The sequence below is a fragment of the Aptenodytes patagonicus genome, chromosome 26, assembly GCF_965638725.1.
Source record: "Aptenodytes patagonicus chromosome 26, bAptPat1.pri.cur, whole genome shotgun sequence".
Classification (NCBI taxonomy): domain Eukaryota; kingdom Metazoa; phylum Chordata; class Aves; order Sphenisciformes; family Spheniscidae; genus Aptenodytes; species Aptenodytes patagonicus.
The window spans coordinates 119,578-139,406 of record NC_134974.1 but is presented as its reverse complement, the minus strand read 5'-3'; the positions used below and the strand labels follow the sequence as shown (position 1 = coordinate 139,406).

Below are 19,829 nucleotides of genomic sequence, written 5' to 3'. Positions count from 1 at the left end.
TGCGGCGTAGCTCCCGGGCCCCGGCGGTCGCCAGCACAGGCGCACCCGGCCGGGGCAGGGGTCCGCAGCGGGCAGCGCGTCCTCCGCCCCGGGGTCCCTGCTGCCAGCGGGGGCTGGGGGCGGGCAGGAGCCGCGCCAATCCGCCCCCCCACCCCCATCCCGGGCCCTGCGCTGGTGTCTTCGCGCCGCTGTGCGTGCCGGACCCCCGGCAGCTCCTCCAGCCCCGGCAGCGCTGGGGGCGGCCGTGGTGGCCCCGCTGCTGGCCCCGGCCCCCGGGGGGGGGGGGGGGGAGGGGGACGTGAGGGTGTCGCCGGCCCCGCCTCCCGCTCCGCGGGGGGGAGGTGCCGCGCTCGGCGGGGCCGGGGGTGCTGCGGCCCGGGCCCCCCTTGCCCCGCCCACGTGGTGCTGCCTCACTTCCCATTGGCCAGTGGCGGCTCCAGCCGGGGCAGCCCCGCCCCGCCCCTCTCCCCGCCCCCCCGCGGGCGTTAATTGGCCAGGTATGATGTCACCGCAACCGCCTCCCTATGCCCATTGGGCAGCGCTCCTGTCCGTCAGGCAGCTGAGGCGGTGGCGGCCATTTTGGAGCAGAGCGCGGGTCCGGACGGAGCGGAGGGAGCGCGGGGCGCGGAGGGAGCGCGGAGGGCCCCTCCGCCATGGCAGCCCCGCTCGGTACCGGCGCCCGCGCGGAGGAGACTGGGCAGGAGAAACAGGTGGGGAACCCCGGGGCGGGCCCGGCCGGCTCCCACTGGCTCGGCCGCACGTCGCTCTTCACAGCCCTGTGCGCGGATTGGGTGCTTCTGTTGTCCTGCTGATGAACGCTCGTCTCTCATTGGCTGTGGGGCTGGTGGGGGTTGGACTTCCGTCAGGGCTGGTGGGACAGCTCGGTCTCGATGGCGGCGTGGGGGGTGTGTGGGGTACTGGGGGTGGGGGGGGCTGTGGGGTGCTGGGGAGCGCGGGGAGGGGAGGGGGGGCTTGTGGGTGCCGGGGGGTATCGGGATGGGGGTTACCGGGACGGGAGCGGGGCTGGGGGGTCCCGGGGAGCGCCAGGGCGGGAGGGGGAGCTGGGGGGTGCGGCCCGCGGGGGTGTCCGGGCCGGGGGCTGCCCTGGGGCGCGCCCCGCTGCCGAGGGGACGGGCCCGGCTGCGGGGTGGGGAGGAGGCTGCGCGGTTCGGGGGGACCCGGCTGCCCCATCAGCAGCTGGGTGAGGCCCTTTCGGGGCAGGGACATGCCGGGGTGCCTCAGCCCCCCCGAAAACCGGCGTTGGCTTCAGCCCCCCCCAGCCCCCCCCCTTAGACCACCGCGGGGGCTCAGTGGACAAGCGACGAGCCCTGGCTGTGGCTTGTTGGCTGCCCCGGTGGGGTAGAGCTGCCTGCAGGCATCAGGGGAGCCGGACTGGTGCCAAACAGCGGGGCTGGGCAATGGTTCCAGGCGGCTCGAGCGGCTGCTGCGTCCCCGGGTGGGAGCCTGAGCCCCCGCGGGGCAGTCGGACCCGCTCCAGGGCGCAGGCAGAGCTGCTGCCTTCCCCCGCTGCCGGCCACCTCCAGCCATCCCCCTGCAGCCAGCGTGGCCTCGCTTGGACGTCGCAGCAGGAGAAGCTTTTCCCACTTCCCTGGTGTTAATTTAGCTCTGGGGGTGGGCGTAGGAAGGAGGCTGGTGTGCTGCCTTTCGGGCACGGAGGGAAGGTGGTGGGCGCCCTCCCGTGACGGAGGGACACGATGGGAGGCACTGCCGTGGGCGGCCCCGGGATCCGCTGGCAGGTGTCGAAGACGCTGGCGCAGCGTTGGCTCTGCCGGGTGCTGCAGAAGAGGTGGTGCCCACGAGGTGGGCGAGCAGCAGGGTGCAGCAGTGCACCCCGGACAGTGCGGGAGAGACGGGGTGATGGGAGCTAGTAGCGTTTGCAGCCGGGCAGCATGGAAGGAGACTTGGAGATGAAGAACTGAGGAGAGCAGGCTGGGATGATGGAAGGGCCATAGGGGGCAAAGCTTTGGTTCCTGCTGCCGAAACCTCCCTTGACCTGTCTGATGTTGGGCCTTGCGGGGTGCCTGGCTCTGTGGCAGGGCCAAGTGGCGTGCGCTGGCCGCGGCTTATTCCTGGAGCTGTCATGGAGACGGGTAAGAAGAGCCGGGCTCCTTCAGGCCGTGTGTGGGCGAAGCCCTGCAGCATGCAGGAGCTGAAGATCGTGACGAGACTCTCGCCACCTTCCCCCGCCTTTGCTCCCCCTTTCGATCCCCTGGGGATCCCCATGGATGGGGGCATGAGGAGGAGCCTGCGCGGCTGGGGCTCCGAGTGGGATGCGCCGAGCCTGTGCGTCACGCTGCTGCTCCCAGCTCCAGTTGTCCCAGTTGTGACTGTCGGGAGCTGCCATTAACTCAGGTTTGCTTTGTCTTTTTGAGATGCAGCCGAGGCGCCTTTGCGCATGCGCTCTTGCAGCCTCTGCAGGGAGCTGGCCCCCGGGGCCGCAGCCACGCCGCGAAGAGCTGCTCCCCCAGGTCAGCACCAGTGGAAGATCACATTGGAAACCTCTTGCAGTGCCAGCAATGCTTTCCAACTCTGGGGGCTTGCGGGCTCCAGCTCCGTTCTTGGCCACCTGGGAAGGGAAGTCCCGGCATTCGAACGCACAGGAGCACGTCCCCTTAACGCCACCAGGCCGAGCTTCAGTGCCTCGTCCTTGGGGAGCCTGGGACTCCCATCCCACCCGCCTCCACCTTGCGTGATTGTCAGCTGCATCCTGCCGGCTTGCTGGTCCTGTCCGATGCCGAGGGCTTTTCTGTTTCACAGATGGGGTGGAGGCTTGCGGTGGCAGTGTTCTGCCATGCTTATTGCGTGGAGCGTGCCACCTCTGGTGGGCTGCGAGCGGTTCAGGGCCTCAGCGCTGGGGAGAAGGTGCACGTGGCATCCATTGGTGCAGCCAGGCTGGCAGGAGCAGAGCTGCCGCTGCCAAGTCTGCCAGCATCGTCCCTGCTGGAAAGGGAACAGCGATGAAAAATGCCCCTTGCCAACATCCCATGAAACAGCAACTCGCGCAGTGGCTTGGCCCCAGGTGGCTGCTGGCGGAGGTGGCCAGCGGTGATGTGTTCCCATTGGAGCTGGGCCAGTGGCCAGCTGGAACTCGGCCTTGCCGCAGGTGAGGCTTTCCAGGCCCTGCTGGGGCCCTGACTTCTTCCCACCCCAGACTGAAGCTCCTGTCCCCAGGCCTGCAGCCCTCCCCTGGAGGGGGGAATGCGCCTCCCTGAAGAGAGAGGCTGGTGGTTGGGGAGCAGATCCCAAGCCCTGCACTGGGAACCTCCCTTTGGGTGTCATTGCTCAGCTGATGCTTCTTCAATAGCTGGGTTGGGGGGGCTGTCTCAAAGCCCCTGCAGAGGAGCCAGGTGACAACCAGGACCTGGCATCTCCTGTCGCAACCAGTCCCAGGGGTCCCAGGCTTCAGGCAGGCTGGGTGGCTTCCCGGAACGTCCTGACACTCCTGTGGCTGTGAAACACGCTAAAACGCTGCTTTGCTGCCTGTGCCGGTTGTCATTCCCGATAAATTGGTTTTGGAGCAGAAAGGCTTCTTCCATCTCAGCTGTAGTGCAATGGGGCGCAGCAAGGCTGAACCCTCCCAGCACCGCAGTGTGCTGCTGCAGGCTGTCATGCTGGGCAGCTCTGGACTGATGGTTGTCGATGCTGGTCTGACCTGTCGCTGGTCGGGGAAGATGCTTGCCCAGCAGCGATTTGCAGTGACGTTTTAAGCCCAGTTTGCAAAGCCAAATGTCAGTGCAAGAGCCTGCAGGGGCTCCCATCTGGGAAGAAGGCAGGGAGAGGGTCTGTCTCAGCCTGTTTCCACAGGTACTGGAGGTAAAAGCTGTTTCTGGCTGGGAAGGTGTTTATAATATTCTCCGAGTGCGTCTGGGTTTTCCAGGGGACCACACCTTGCTCGGCAAGCCAGGTGCTGGGGTTTGGACGTGCTGCTGAATATTGTGTTACGGCATCACAGGTGTGTGTTTTTTCTGTGGGGCTGAAGGGCTTTCCACCCCCCTCTTTGTTTTTCAGGACACGCAAGAGAAGGAAACCGTCACCCCTGAGAGAGCAGAAGAGGCAAAACTGAAGGCCAAATACCCCAACCTAGGCCAGAAGCCTGGAGGCTCCGACTTCCTCATGAAGAGACTGCAGAAAGGGGTATTTATTTCTCAGCCACGGCTCATCCGTGTCCTCTTCTCCCTCAATGGCACAGGCAGCCAAGCTCTGACCAGGCCAGAGGAATCACACCAAAATTCCCCAGGTCAAAAAGTCTGCTGAACCCAGGGGCAGGCTCCTTTCAGTGCCTGCGCTGGACGTGGCACCCAGTGGGCACAAACCTGAAGCAGTGAGGGCTTCTGTGGTCAAGCAAGAAGGGTTTGTGCCTGCTCAGAACCCAAAAGCTGCCGCCTCTCAGGTGGTTTTGCTCTGCATATCTCCATCCAGTGGTGGATCCCACCCTGTCCTCCACACCCTGGCCCGAAACCTGGGGTCTAGAGGTGAAACAAGCGCATAAATCCCCCCCTGCCTGCTGCTGTGCACCCTGGGGTTCAGTGGGCCACTGAGATGCTGCAGACCCGAGTTTTTCTCTCTGGTCTGCACTTTGCCTGGGTTCTGGGCTGGTGCAAAGGGCACTGAGAATGCCAGTGAGTCAGCTGGCTGCGTCTCCATTGCTGGCACCAGTGTAAAAAGCCAACCCTCTGACTGTGCTCCCTGGAAATGTAATTAAATCCCTCTCCGCGAGCCATCTGTAGCCTGCTTGGGTTGTCACTGCTGGCTCTCCTCCTTGCGGAGGCTGGTGCAGAAAACATAAATCCCTCCTGAACTGCTGGCAACCAGTGGCCGCGTGCCTTCCCCAGCTCTGAACACACGGTGTCTCCGTGTCACGCTGCACAGGGTTTGGCTCTGTCCTGCTGCTTCCCTTTCGGCTTGCACTGACAGCAGTCCCCTCTGCCTGAGCAGCTGCCGTGTGCGCGTGCTCGCACTGTTGATGTGATCACCGGGACTGTTTTAGGTACCAGCTCCTAAAGCAAGCACAGAAAGGAGGGTTGTTTAATGGCTTGGTGCTGAAGTGGGGAAGGGCTCTTGGTTAGGACTGGGCTCATTGGGGCATGACGGCGCATCAGGGCAGAACCGGGCTCTTCAGAGCTCCGTCTGCCCAGCAAAGCCCTGTCTGTAGCACCAGCGCAAGCTCTGCTTTGGTGTTCAGCCTTTCCTACGCCGCTGCGGGGGGTGAAGCAGCACCGTGAAGGAGCACAGAGTCCCATGATAAGGGGATAAGGGAGTGAAATGCCCTTTGAACCCCGGGTCGGTGGTGCTGTGCAGCAGGGAGGTGTCCTCCAGCCACGTCTTTGCAGGCATTTCCCTGCGTCATTTTGGCTGTTGGGAGCCTGGATGGTCCAGCGAAGGCCTTGGCACCGGCCAGGCTGTGCTCCTTGGGGAGAAAATCCTGCCCCTGTCACACCGGCTCATCTGTTCACCAAACCAGAATAAACTGTATCAGCAAACATCCCCTGGCTTTGCCACTGTAGCTGGGCCTCCCCTTGGAGACGTCTGCTGACGTGGCTGTGCCTGCGTTTGGCTGTCTGGGGGTCTCTGGACCGGGATTGAATCCCTGTCACGCTGAGTGGGATGCAAGGACAGACCAGGACAAACCTGGTCTTTGCCCAGCAAGCGCCACGCCAAGCAGTGAAAGTTCACAGGCTACCCACGCCCAAAGGTGGGTCAAAGGGAGAAAATGCACCCTGGTGTCTCGAGTCAGGCAGGCAGCTGCTGTGGGGCAAAGCTTCTTCCAGCTGGGGCAGGTCTGAGTCACTCTGGGGTTTGTGGGTGGGTGCTAAAGGCCTTTTAAATTGGGCCAGTCTCCCTTGGATTTTCCCCTTGCGTGATGTTTTGGTGACCTGGTTTCGAGCAACTCCAGCAGCTCCTTAAAGGACCATATTTGTGGCCAGATGTCTTTATCTCTGCTATGTCCCCACACTCCTGCAAATCAAAGTAACCCAAATTCCTCTCCCTCTTCCAGCAAAAATACTTTGATTCTGGTGACTACAACATGGCCAAGGCAAAGATGAAGAACAAGCAGTTGCCGAGTGCGGGGCCAGACAAGAACCTGGTGACAGGAGACCACATCCCCACACCGCAGGACCTCCCGCAGAGAAAATCCTCGCTTGTAACCAGCAAGCTGGCAGGGTAGCCTGCGCTCACAGGCTGGGTTTTTTCCTATTTTCTTTTTTTTCTTTTGGCTAAATGGATTGAACTTCACTGTACCATAGGGACGGGAGCACCAGAATCCACATAGTTATTTGAGTATTTACAGTGAACACACACCAAAACCGAGAAGGCGAGCAAGAGGTATCAGTAGCCCGGGATGCACAGGCAGATTTGATTGGGCCGTTCCTTTTAGCGAGTCGGTTTGCTGCCTTAATTTTCATGCTGTTTGAGACCATCCTCGCTTGCAGAGCCACTGAAGCGCTGCCTCCTCACTGGGAGAGTCGAGCAGCCCCGGGAGAAGCAGGAAAGTGCTCAGAGGAGTTGCTGTTTGCTTGGCACCAGGTAGGAGGGGAGAGCTTGGAGCTGTGGTGTGTGAATGCTTTTCAGGCGTCGGGTGTCTGCAGAGGAAGAATCAGCTGGGCAAAAGGTGCGGTACATGATCTGGAAGTTTAGTTAGGTGTGTGTGTTAGAGCTTCTAAGTGAAGAAATTAGCTGATACGCAAAAAATTACGTGGCTGCGTTGCTGGGCTGAACTGCCTGGGGTCTGTCCCCTGCTTGCACAAAGCAGCTGAGCTCACAGGAAGGAATGATGCATCCAACGGCTGCAGGAGAGTGGCAGGGAAGTGTTTGAAACAGTCCTCGTGGCTTGGAGCTGTGATGAGGCGTTTGCTGTTTCAGGGGTAGAGCCCCACCACACCTGCATCCGAGTGTGGCTGTGACGGTGGGGCACGGCGTGAGGCTCGCAGCTGCCCCAGAGGGTTTGGGGGCAGTTTCCCTGGTCAGTTCTGGCCAGCGAGGCTGTCTGCCTTGGCAGGGGTGAGAGACAGCTCCTCTCCCGGCTGCCGGGTAGGCAGCGAAAGGTGGTGAGCTGAATCCCACCAGCAGCAGGGCGCTTGGGACACAGGAGAGAGTGGCCAAGCAGGCAGGCAGAGCCCTCTCTGGTCGCATACAGCCCCTGCCTGATGCCCAGACTTTGGTGCTTGCAAAGCGGGGGTCGGCAGCAGCCGGTGAGACAGATGTGAGCTGTTGGAGCCGATCTCTGGAGGGAGAGAGGCAGGACTGGGAATAACCACCCTGGAAGGGAAGAAAGCACCGGAGGCAGAGAGCACGGAGATTAGGAAGAGAGGAGCGTAGAGGCAAATCTGTTTTGACAGTGTCAGGCACCCCAAGCTTGGATTTCTTTCTTTTTTCTCCCTTTTTTTTCTTCTTGCCTTTTCTTGTTTCCAGGCCTGGGTAGGGGGGGAACCCCAAAAAACAAAACAAAAGGCTGGTGTGATGGCTGCAGCCTGCAGATTGACGTATATGCATCGATATATTGCGTGATTGGTGCATATACTGTCCACTCCTCATGCAGCGGAGATGAAGCGGCCTCCTGTCCTGTGCAGCGGAAGGTCTCGGCATGCCTGTGCCAGGGCAGCACTAAACCTGCCCGGTTAAGGCCCAGTTTTGAAGGCATGTGGGCAAAAGGAAGCCGAGTGGACTTCTTTGGGGGGGTTTTGTTTGGTTTTTTTAGGGGTTCCCGTTGGGTCAGGGGAAACCAAGGCAGGGCACGGCTTTCCTTACGTGCGTTCTTGGCTGGCTGACGCAGGCTTTCCTGAGAACCTGGTTTACTCATTGTGCTTTCCTGCTGCTGGCTGGAGCGAGGAACACGGTGTTGCTTCCCGGGAGAGTGCCAAGGGTGTGCTCAAATGCTTGTGTCTGCCTTCAGGTGGTTTGGAGTAAGCCAGCCGCAGCTCCACTCATCAGGGCACTCCAAGCAAGGGGCTCCGTTGCCAGCCCCGTGGCTGCAGAGAACAGTTTTCGGTTTGTGGAGCGGGCAAGGAGCGTAGCGGGATTGGGGGCTGCCCACTTGTCACCATGGGTCCGTGCTTCGGTCTCTGTCACCTTTCCAGACCCTGTTTGACCTGGCCAGGGCGGCGCTGGCAGTGGCTGTGCAACCTCCTTGGATGTTCTGCTGTCCCAGCCATGTTGTAAATAGATATGAATCATATATATAAAAATATATATAATTTTTTACATGTTCATCTCTCCTCTCTTCTAGAGTGCTACGCTTGCTTTTTTTTAATATATAGTGAAGAATATATAGGAAGTATAGTGAAGAATGCAAAGGGGCATTCCAGCTTGGGGGCTGCCCCTGTGCTGAGGGGGGGCAGAGGGAGGGGACGGCTCTCAAACAACGTCTTTCCCCGGTTTTCCGGAAATGCCAGGCCTGCTTGCAGAGGGAGGGGGAAGCGATTGTGACAACACAGGATGAGAACCAGCAAGAGCAATTCCGTACAAGGGAAGTAGCCGTAGAGCAGGGATATTTCCATTCCGCCCCCAGAGCCTGGCAGGCAGTGAGGGGGTGATGATGCTGTCTGCCCCGCTGCCCACCTCTCACGGGAAGGGGTGCAGTGGGAACTGCCCTGGATCTCGGAGGCATTCGCATTCTCATCCTCTGCACCCCGTAAAATACTGCCACAAGGATGAGGCTGGTAACGGTGGGAGGCTTGATGCCCCCAGGGCTGTTGGGGTGAGCCAGCAGGAGGAAAGACACATTTAGCACCAACTATTGGAGTGTCTGAGGGACTTGTGCGGCTTGAGCAAGGCCGTCAAAGTGCAGCTGTGGGGTGGAATGGGGCGCAGAGGGAGGGCTTGGGCTCGCCGAGCCCACGTGGGGTTTCACTGAGGCGGGGAAGGCAGGTGTGGCCATGCTCCTGCACCCCAGGGATGGGCACCAGGTGGGAGAGGGTATGTGGAGACACCCCAACGGGTTTCAGCGAAATTGCTCGAAGTCCCTGCCCTTTCTTTCTCCTCCTCCTTCAGGGCTCCTTTCAGCTAATGCTGTGCAACACCTCCCCCACCCCCCGGATATGTGAGCGGTGTGGGACCCTTCCCTGTGGGCTGTGCGAGTGCTGTGGAGTATGTGTGGGGCTGTCCCCCAGCAATGGAGCCATGGGGTGTACATGGGATTCATCCCCAGCTATAGGGTGTAGGGAGAGCTGACCCCCAGCAATGGGGTTGTTGGGTGTCAGGGGGCTGTCCCCCAGCAATGGGGCTATGGGCTGTGCAGGGGGCCAACCCCTGGCAGTGGGGCTGTGGGGTGTTCGTAGGGCTGTCACCTGGTGATGGGGCCTGTGGTGGGGGGGGGTGTGGGGCTGAATCCGAGCTATGGGGCCATGGGTGCGTGTGCTGGGCCATGGGTTCTCTGTGGGGCTGTCCCCCAGCGATGTGGTCATGGGGTACACCTAGGGCTCTGGGGTGTGCATGGGACAAGGTGGGTGTTTGGGTGGGTGTGGGGTGTATGGGCACCATCGCCCAGCGATGGGGCCATGGGGTGTATCGGATGTGTGTGGGCTGGGGGGGGGGGGGGGGGGGCAATGGGGTCCATCCCATTGTGCAGCCACAGGGGCCAGGGGCCAAGCGGGGCCAGCAGCCACCTTGGCTCACAGCTGAGAGACTTTGCGGGGAGCACAGGGGGAGATGGTTTTTACCCTCCTGCCTTCAAAACAAATCCCTGCCCCTGCTCCATGCTGTGGGGCAGGGGCTCCTGGTGCCCTCCCCAGGGGTCAGGGCTGCCCCACAGTGACATCCTCCCACACTGCCCCACTGGCAGCCATCCCGGAGGCTTTAACTCCGGGGGTTTTCAGCCTTGACGTCACCCCGTTCCTTTCCAGAGTGTAACAGCCCAGCCGATGGTGTCGCGGGGTTGGGCCGCTGTTCAAATGAACCCACTGCCCCTCCCTGGGGCTGCCTGAATGAAGCCTCTGCGCTGCGTCTTCCACCCCCAACCAGCCATTTCGCAGCCCCTCAAGCCCACCCCACGGTGGAGGCCAGGGCCGGGTGTTTGCACAGGGACGCACTGTTCCAGCCTGGTGCCAAGTATGTGCCGGTGTTTGTTTGTGCTTTAAAGCTTGGAACTGCCGGGGAAATATGTGCTGGGCGCTGCCCCAAGCTGCCAGAGCAAGCCGAGCTCGCCTCTTGTTATTGCTCCCAGTGCCAAGAATTCGCTTCCTGACAAGGACGCGTTCCTTGGGGCCACGGGAAGGATTTCGAGAGGGCTGGGTTTCGTCTTGCCGGACCCCAGTGCGACCCGGTTGCGCTCTCGCCCTGTTTTTTTGGGGGTGGCAGCTGGGAAAGGAGCTGGCAAGGGGGTGAAGGGGCACCCGGGGTGGGTGCACGTCCCTGTTTCTTGCAAGATCCGGGACAAGAGCACTTTGGGGCACTTGGGATGGGGCTGTGCCCTGTGCTCACCGCAGCTTCCTCCTTTGCTGTTCCCGCCAGTGCATGGTGATGCTCAGGACGGTGACAGGGGCTTGGGTTTGCTGCAGTTTCTGTCCCCAAAAATGCTAACCAGAGAGGGGCTTCTTCACGGTGGCAGCTCCCCGTGTCCTCGCTGCCTCCCTGGAGCGGAAAGACCCATTTGAGGAGCTGTGCTGGCGTTGTCTCCCCACATCTGGCATTTTACCCCCACATCTTAGGGTTCCCCGGACCCCCCAAATCCCAAGGATCGCCTGCCCCCGAGGCCCTGCTGTCGGGGTGGGCGGGAGTTTCCCGGGTCCCTTTTGCAGGGCCGTTTGGGGTTCACCTGCCTGCCCCAGGAGGGGAAACCAGAAACCCCGCCGTGCTGTGGCCCATGGCCCAGCGTCTCGCCCTTCATCACGTCTCAGTTTGGTGATGCTGTGGCGCCTCGGCTGGGTGACTTGGGGCTGATGTCACCTTCCCAGGTGGGGGCCGGGGCTCCACTGCCGCGGGGTATTTCGGTGGCCTTTGGACAGAGTGGCGGCGCAGGGAGGCCCCCCACGCACATCCGTAGCATTGCCGGCCTGGCCACCTGTCTGCCATCAGGGCCTGCAGGGAAACCCTTTCCTGCCGTCAGAGGGGGTAACTGGGGGTGTGATTTTTGGGGGCCCCAAACCCCAATTTCCAGCATCTTGGGTCTGGTCAGGCACAAAAAGGCCCCGAGGCTGGAGGGGGTTGAGCTGTGCTGGTGCTTGGCTCCGTAGGCAGAAACGCCCTGCAGGTGAGCTCCGCAGGGCGGCAGCCACCTTTGCCCCCGCGCCTCTCCCTCCGTCCCAGCCTTTCCGAGAGGCGGGGATGGAGCAGAGCGCAGTCCCCAGGACACGGTCCTGGCAAAGGGGCGCTTGGGAGACCTCCTTTCCTTCCTCGCCACCCCGGAGCAAAGCCGTGGCGTTTGCCTCGCCGGGGAGCGTCTGATCCACCTGCATTGGCACAGATCCCCATGTCTTCTTCCCCAGCCAAATTTTGCCCAAACGGGGGCAGATTTTGAGGGCATCTGGTTCAGTCCCAGGGGGTGAAGGAGGGGCCTGTGGCCAGGGAAGACCAGAATTGAAAGCCAGTGCCCCGACAATGCCGAGACTGGCCAAAGTGCCCCCGGGGTGTCTCAGGTGATGGCGGAGCAGGTCTGGCCCCCCAGTCCAGAGCCGGACCTGGTGCCCCGGGGGGGTCTCACCAGAGCACATCGCACTCCCCGCTTCCAAGCAGCCCTTTCGGTGTACGCCAGCCAAGGGCATCCTGGCTCTCCGCGTGTGCCAGGGCTTCAGTCCCGCTGGCCGCACGCTCACAGCCTTGCCGGAGGGATGCTTTGTATTGCAAAAAACAAAGAAAATGGGGGCTGAGGCAGGGGAGGGACACGCGGAAAATGGTGCAGGCTGCCGGGACCGCGTGCCCCGCGCTGGGGGGGGGGGGGGGGGGGGGCGGCTTTGCCAGGGGTACTCGGGGCACTGCAGCACCCCGTAGTGCTGTACGCGAGGGGGGCACGGCAGGGCCGGGCGGTGCTGGGGAGGGGGCAGGTACCCGCACGGAGGTACCCCGCGCTGCTGAGGGGCTGTTGCACGGCACCAAGGAAGTTCGGGGACCCACAGCAGGGCCCGGCGGTACCCGGTGCGGGGCCTAGCAGGGCCTGGGGCGCGGGGGAGGGCGCCGCTGCCGTGGGGCCGCAGCAGGGCCCGGCGGAGGGGGCGATTGTTTCGCCCTTTTTTACCCCAAAAAGCCGCGGCCGGGCGGGGCGTGGCCCCCGCCCCCACGGCGCCGTTCCCTCGGCGGGGCGAGGCCGGAAGCGGGGCCGGAAGCGGAACCGGCGCGGCCTCGCCCGCGCTCGCGTCACCCCCGCCATATAAGAGGCAGCGGCCGGCGCAGCTCGCCACGGGCGGGGAGCGGGCGCCATGTTCGCTGTGAAGAGGAATGCTGTCATCGGCTTCAACCTGTACTGCGGCGGCGGCCCGGCCCTGGCGCCCGCCTCGCCGGGGGGGGGCGTCCCGCCGCCGCCGCCCGCCGCGGTACCCCGGGCCCTGATCGGCTCCGCGGGGGCCTGGGCCGCCGCCGGTCGCTCCGCGGTACCCCGCGCGCTGATGGGCTGCGGCGCGGCCCCCCGCGCGGCGCTGCCCCCTGCGGCGCGGCCCCCCGCGGCGCGGCCGGGCGCGCTGTGGAGCCCCGAGGAGGAGCTGGACGGCTGCGAGCCCGAGGCCGAGCGCGGCCCGGCGGGGGACTCGCTGCCCGGCACGCCGCCCGGGCCGCCGGAGCCTGCCGATGGGCTGCGGCAGGACTCGCTGGAGCTCATCAGCCGCTACCTGCGGGAGGCGGCGGGCGAGGCCGAGCCCGGCGCGAAGCAGCTCTTCCCAGGGCTGCTGGGCGGGCCCGGCCGGCCCGGCGGATCGGGCGACGCCGTGATGGAGAAGGCGCTGGAGACGCTGCGGAGGGTCGGCGACGGCGTCATAGAGAAACACGAGCTCGCCTTCCAGGGTGAGCGCCGGCGGGCGGCTCCTCCCCGGCGGGCGGGGTGCGGGGTGGGGGCGCCTGGGCGGGAGGGCCTGGGGCCAGGGGGGTGCGCGGGACCCACTTCCCCTCCTTTGGAGGCGAGTTACGGGCCCCGGTCCCGTCCCTTCCCGGTGTGGGGGGGGGGGTCTTGGGGCTTTTGGGGGGCTTGCCCCTCGAAGAGAGGGGCGCAGGGTTGTGGGTCCCCGGGAGGGTGGCGAGGCGCTGGAACTGGTCGTCCAGAGAAGCTGTGGGTGCCCCATCCCTGTTCAAGGCCAGGGTGGACGGGGCTTTGAGCAACCCGGTCTAGTGGAAGGCGTCCCTGCCCGCGGCAGGGGGGTGGAAATAGATGGTCTTTAAAGGTCCGCCCCGACCCAAACCATGCTATATTCTGTGAGATCCCGCTCCTTCTGCCCCGTGTGTGTGGGCCCTCAAGGTGGGTGGGCTGCAGGCTGCCGCGTAGCAGGGGCTGGGGGAGGCCTAGGTGGGAGCTGGCCCTCGGGGCTGGAGCAAGGCCGCTGTGCCGTCCGTCCCCCCCCCCCCCCCGGCTGGCGGGGGTGGGGGGCGCCTGGGCGCTCGGCCGCGTCATTTACCGGATGGGATGTGGCCCTGGTTTCGAGGGAGTTAAAGCACTGAGAAGTGATTAAAAATGAAACTGAACTTTGTTCGACTGGGAGGTGGAAAAACGGCTGGTAACGTGTGCAGACGAGATAATCTAGTTACAGATTAGCCCCAGTTCCTTCTTGCATCCTGCTTTGCTCAGCACGACTGTATGGAAATAATCCCGAGCATCCAAAGATTAGTTAGCTCAGGAGTTTAAACTCCTCACACCCCTGGCTTGGGTGGAAGGGGGTTTCTGGGGGAGAAATTCTCCCGGACAATGTGCTTGGCTTACAGCTATTTTAATGTATTTTGCCCATGTCTGATGAGTGCTAGAATAGCTATAGAAACTTGAACCCCAGTGCCTGGGCTTGGATGAGCAGGTGCCCTTGCTGCAGAGTGTCCTGGCAATGGACTGGAAGCGAGAACCAACCATTTTGACCTGGTTTTGTGTAACTCAGAAATTAGCTGTTTTGGGGCTAGCCTGAGCCGTTGGGGTGGTGGGGCTGAGCTCCTGGCCTTGGGGCTCGTGCTGGGACTGCTTTTGGCGCACCGCACCGCGTCTGATCCCAGATCAGGATGGTGCTGGGCACAGAAGGGTGGTGTCTGCATTTCTTCCTGAGACAGTGTGTGGTGAAACACCTTCCTTCTTGTGGGAGGATGTTCCAGTTTTTTGTGGTGTGCTTTTTTTTTTTTAATGCAAAGGGCTTCAGTTTCTTCCTTGTGCTGATGTGAAAGCCTGTGGGTTTGGTTACCTTGGTGAAATTCATGGATGTGCTCGTTGAACGAGCCATGCTTGGGAGGAATGTACAGACCAACACGAGCTGGCGTTGGTATCTGAGGCTTCTGTAGGGACGGTTACCTTCGTGTGTGCAGAAAAGGAACTGGCTTCAGGAAGGCTTCCTGTTAGTTTGAGCAACAACAAGTAAAGCCTTTCAGTTTCGTAAAGGCTTGTCTTGTTTGCTTATTCATGAGGGGGCACTGCAGGCCGAACTGGGGAGTTCTGTTGTTCCAGTCACTAAAACCACATTAATAAAATGGCGACACATCTGCCTGGCCATAGGTGACCGTCCTTTGTTTCGGCTTGAGGAGCAGGGCTCGTGCCAGGCTGCAAACTGACTTCTGTGCTGTGGTTTTGACGTGGTGGGGCTTTAAAGCCCTTGTGAGATAGGGGAGCGTGACGTGCACAGAGACGGCAGCTGTGCCCAAGGTGGGGAGGAAGGAACTAGAAATAGGTTATGGGCTGTTTTTTGTCTGGCTCAGGCAAGCGTGAGCAGCAGAACCCTCTGCAGAAGCAGGCAGGTACTTGCTCTCCATCACTGATGCTTGGCAGTGACTCTTACAGCTTTTGGACCTAGCATGTGGGGGCTGCATCTTCTCACTGGTGGCCTTGCAGGGTATTCAGTGTCATGTGCTTGCCTGCCTCTAAACCAGCATCTCTTGCAGGAATGCTTCGGAAGCTGGAAATCCAGAAGGAGGAAGATCTGCAGTCAGTATGTGAAGTGGCTGCCCACGTGTTCAGTGATGGAGTAACAAACTGGGGTCGAGTGGTGACGCTCATCTCATTTGGTGCCTTTGTTGCAAAACACCTGAAAAGCATAAACCAGGAGAAGTGCATCAGCTCGCTGGCAGGGATCATCACGGACGCGCTCGTCTCATCTAAGCGCGAGTGGCTAATGAGCCAGGGAGGCTGGGTGAGTCACTGCCTGTCCCGAACACTGCGAGCTTTTCAGAACAATCCAATATTTTCCTATTTCTGTGACCTGCTCACTGACAACCACGTGTGTCAGCAAAGCACAGAGATGACTCACTGTTCCAGTTAAAACCACAGTCTGAAACATCTAGCCAGAGTTCTGGTGTTTCAGGAGCTCCTTACAATGAGCTAAAAATGTGCCTCTGCCCAGCGCAGAGGGGGCGTCATTCCCAAAGCCGAGTCAATCCTGGGTGTGCTGAGCTTGCTTGAAGCTGGTCCACAGCTGCTTTGGTGCTGTCTCCTGATTGCCGCTTCTGTGGCGCGGGCTGTGGCTGTAGTGAGTCTGGGGGAGCGCACTCGGTGGATGTGCTGGGCAGGCTGTACCCCAGCCCACTCTGCCAGGGAAAAAGGCTTTCCATGCCTTCCTGCCAAAGAAGGGTGGCTGGCGCGGAAATGACTTTCCCTTCTTTCTCCTAGGAGGGCTTTGTTGAATTCTTTCGAGTCGAGGACCTAGAAGGCAGCATCAGAAATGTACTGATGGCGTTTGCAGGTGTGGCTGGACTGGGAGCAAGCTTGGCCTACATGATCCGGTGAGCCAGGGTATGCTGCAGAGGGACAAAACTCTGGGTGGACCGGCTCTGTTTGGGGCTGGTGAGCTGATCACTTCCTCCTGTGAGTACTTATGAAGCTGGACTTGAGTGACCCAGGGAGAATATCTAGGCATCTTCTTGAGCAATCCTTTCCTAAGAAGGAAGGTGTGATCCGGTCAGATTGTGGGTACCAATGAGGATTGATTGCTTTGGGAACAGAAAGTGGAAGAATTTATATTCTGCTTCCTTCAAGAGGATGATGACAGAAAGCTCAAGTGGACTGCTTCAGTTTTATCCCGGAGGGAACCGATCTGCTTAGCAGCAAGCCAGTGAGCACCAGCAGCTCTTGTCTGGACTGAAGCCTCCTGGGCTTGGCACAGCAGCTGTGTGTGGAGCAGATGTTTTAGGGTTGTGGTTGTGGGTTTCTGGAAATAGCATCTTCTGCTGCTGGTGTCCTGCCTAAACTTGTGGCTTTTCTGTTGGAGCAGAAGCATTGAATGCCGGGTGTTGTGCGAGCCTGCGCCTGCCCCCAGGTGTGCTGGTGAGCAGGCCTTCAGCTGCTGCCGGCTCTGCACGCATCCGCCCTCCAGAAGTGGTAGAGCTGCGCCAGCAGCCAAGACGTGCCACCTGCTGCCAGAACATGGGGTGCTGGAGCCCTGCATGGCCTCTTCCCTCCCAGCAGGGCTTCAGCCAGGTCACTGAGCAGGCAGGGGAGCATCGGGGGGCAGGAGGGGTGCGGCGGGGCTCAGGGCAGTAACCACAGCCAGCTGCGGTGCGGCTGCATTGGCCTGTCTGGCTGATCTCGGCTACACTGATGCGACTCACCACACACAAGCAGTTTAAAAATAAGGAGTGCATTTGTAAGTATGTAAAACCCCACATGGGTTGGGGAGGCTGTAGAGAACCTGTAAATATCTATAAATCTGTAGAATATGTACATTTTTACAGAGTTAATGATACAAAATGGAGGAATTTTCAGTGTGGTAGAACTGCTTATGGGTGCACTGTACTTCATTCCTCATGTGAAGTAGCATTTTTGTGGCGAAGCCTTCTCCTGCCTTGACTCCAAGTGAGCCTTTCTCTGATGCACTTGAGCAACATTGCCAGGGAGTGTAGCAAGGATCAGTGGCCTGGTGGACTCTCATTGTGCCCACGGCTTGCTGGCAACAGTTGATGTTTCTGTTCATTATAATCTTTTTGGTTATTCTAGCCCTTCTAGCGGGTGGGGAGCTGTGGAAGTCGGTATCAGTTGCTTCCTTGTCTTCCTTTCATTTTGATGCTCTAAGCCATGAGTCGAACGAAAATGATGTTTGAATGTAAATGTCCTGGAGCAGAATAAAACTCGTCGGCTTGGATCTGCAGCTTGTGCGAGTCCGTTGGTGCCGGCCCTGGCCTTGGTCCCTGGTCCCCAGCTGGTAGTGTTGCTTCTCAGTGGGCTTGCAGTGCTCGTCCGCCTCGTGCCCTCCGACCGTGGATTGGTTGGTTCTTGGGGAGCTCTACTCTCTGGGACCCGGTCCTGCACAGCGAGGAACATCCTCGTCCACGGTGCTCGACCTGCAGCCCGAGTGATGCCCAATGGAAACCCAAGTGGAGAGCTGAAAGATGGTGCTATTGTCAGACCTGCTTGTTTGCTGAACAAGCACTTAGTTTTGTCAATAAATGTCTTTTCTCAATCTTCTAGTGTAAAACTTGCCACTTCCTGTAATGAAACGCTGACATGCTAAATGCTCCTGCTCTGTTTTGCTGATGTGGGCCTGTTTGCACGGATGCTGCCCGTGGGGCGCCCCACAGCCTCTTGGTTATTAGAAAGCCTCTGCGGGCTGTGGAAAACTGCTCTGGGTGTCTTGTGTCACCTGTCGGGGCTCCCCGGAGCTGCTCCGTGCTGAGACGCTCTTCTCCTTCACCGTGTACGTGGGTGGGGGCAGTCCGCAAGGCGCCTTGTGCTCAGTGCCTGCACGCTTCGAAACAGCTTTTCTTGTGGCGTCCCGAAGCGTGCTGTGGCTCTCTGGGTGCCTGTGCTTGGCGGCTGGGGCTTGTCACCCTCTGCTGTCAGTGAGGCGGGGGCCCGCAGCCTTGGGGAGAGGGGACTCTTCCCAGAGCCCCGGGGTGAGCTGTGCTCCTCGCCCCTTCCAAGGCGGGGGGGACACCGTGTAGCTTTGGTTGTCTCGCATTAGTCTTGCCTCTCTGCCTGGGCAGAGCAAGCTGGTGTTGCAGTTGCCAAGGAGGCCTCTGTAGGTGGACTCTGTTGCCCCAGACCTCACCCTGCCCTGTGGCCCCCGAGTTTCGATTCCTGCAGGTCGGGGATGGAGGAAGCGTGTGGCCCGCCTGGGGCGGGAGGGCGCAGCCCAGTTATGAGCAGACCTTGCTCGGGCAGTGGTTTGATGAACAGCTTCCTCCTGCCAGGGCCAGCTCTGCTGTGGGAGCCTTGGCTGGAAAATCCCCCTCCTGAGGGGCAAAGCACTTCCCTACCCCAAAAACTCTGCTGGCGGCTCCAGACCCGTTGGCTGTCAAGCCTTACTGCAGATGGGGCGAGGCAGGGGAGAGGTGACAGCTTCCTGCAGTGCTGGCGAGGCCCTCGCTACTGAAAACAAGCTGGTGGCTCAGCCCTGCTATGCAGATATTGCAAAATGTTTTTTTGGTGGGGTGGTTTTTTTTTTTGAATGCTGTGTCTTTGTGGGCTATTTTGGGCCTGCTCGGTCCCCCGGGGTGTGGTGGGGCCCTCATGCAAAGCTGGGCCTTTGCCATGGAAATATGCAAAGGTGCTGGCCGGCGCGGAGGGGGTCGGGGCTGCTGGCGCTTCCTGGAAGCCGCAGAGCTCCGATAATGCCCGGCTCGGTGCCGATAAACCAGGGGCTTCCTCTTCCTCTCCAGCGAGGGCTTTTCACAGAAGCCGGCTTCAACTTCTCTGAACCTTTTTGTGTAAATAAGAGGGTGTGGGCGGGGAATTAAAGCAGCCGCTACGTCTGATGGTGTGTGGGGGTGGCTGCAGGTTAGGGGCCTCTTCAGCAGCCGGCCTGGCTGATTTGGGGTCCCCTGGGACTCCTAGGAAAGAGGGCGGGTGGGCATTTCTTGCCGTCGGCCAGGCTTTTGGGTGCTGCCCCGTGGTGTGAGGGGAAGTGTTGGAAAAGCAGCACCCTCCCCTCCTGCTGCCTCCTCTGCACCAAACAGGGCTGAACCAGGATCTGGCCCTGCTGCCTCTGGCAGGGAGGGCGTTCGAAAGCTCACGTTGACATTGCTCGTGGGTGGAGGGGGGCACATGCAAATGCAGAAAATCCCCTGGCTGGGCAAAAAAACCCCTAATTCCTGCCCATTTCTGGCTCGGTGGCCCCAGTCCTGTGTTGGGGGCTTGGATAATATTTTGTGTTATTTCTCGTGACAGGAGCCTGGGCTGCTTTTGCCCCAAATGTGTCCCTTTACTCTCCGGGGGGGTTCCAGGAGGTTGGGGGGCTGTTCCGGGGCTGCCCCCCTATCTTGCTGGCACAGCGCTTCCCCTTGCAACCTGCCCTGGGGGGGGACACTGCCCCCCTCCCGCATCTGTGGAGCAGGGTGGTGAAGCCCCTTCCCAGAGGTGGTGTCTTGGGGGGGGGCAGTGTGGGGCTGGGTCCATGAGGAGCCCCTGGGAGTTGAGTCAGGGGGTCTGAGCAGGGACAGGACACCCCCCCCCCCCCCCCCGGGACAGGTCCTTGAAATGGGGAGGCTTTGGGGGGAGAGGGGCTTTCTGGAGCAGCACTGCCCCCCCCCCCCCCAAGGAACAGCCCCGGGGTTATCAGGGTGGCCACGGGTGGGTGCTGGGGACCACCCCAGCCCCCCACCCCCCGCCAGGCTCCTTGGGATTGTCCCTGCAGGGGAGGCCGCTGGGTGTGGGGGTGGGTGACTCATTTGGGCTGAAATGACAAATATTTGGTTGTTGGTTTTGGCAGGCAGGGGGTGGGGGGGTGTCACTGCATTCCTGTAATGAGCCTGTCAGGCCTCAGTCTGCCCCCCCCCCC

General features: G+C 61.0%; 2 protein-coding genes across 3 annotated transcripts; both read left to right on the top strand.

The window, feature by feature from the left end:
• The first annotated feature begins 580 nt into the window (after positions 1-580).
• Positions 581-8,222, top strand: ENSA (endosulfine alpha). Of its 2 annotated transcripts, none has more exons than XM_076359921.1 (3): positions 581-710; positions 4,030-4,155; positions 6,017-8,222. In XM_076359921.1, exons 1-3 carry the CDS (start codon positions 654-656, stop codon positions 6,185-6,187), a joined length of 354 nt encoding a protein of 117 aa, XP_076216036.1. In that variant the 5' UTR covers positions 581-653; the 3' UTR covers positions 6,188-8,222. The 2 variants fall into 2 exon arrangements, with proteins under 2 accessions (XP_076216036.1, XP_076216037.1); XM_076359922.1 differs by lacking the exon at positions 581-710 and adding an exon at positions 857-905.
• A 4,141-nt stretch (positions 8,223-12,363) lies between these two features.
• Positions 12,364-17,513, top strand: MCL1 (MCL1 apoptosis regulator, BCL2 family member). The gene is made up of 3 exons (XM_076360177.1): positions 12,364-12,945; positions 15,004-15,251; positions 15,728-17,513. The coding sequence occupies exons 1-3, from the start codon at positions 12,369-12,371 to the stop codon at positions 15,842-15,844; spliced, it is 942 nt and encodes a 313-aa protein (XP_076216292.1). The 5' UTR covers positions 12,364-12,368; the 3' UTR covers positions 15,845-17,513.
• Positions 17,514-19,829: the final 2,316 nt, after the last annotated feature.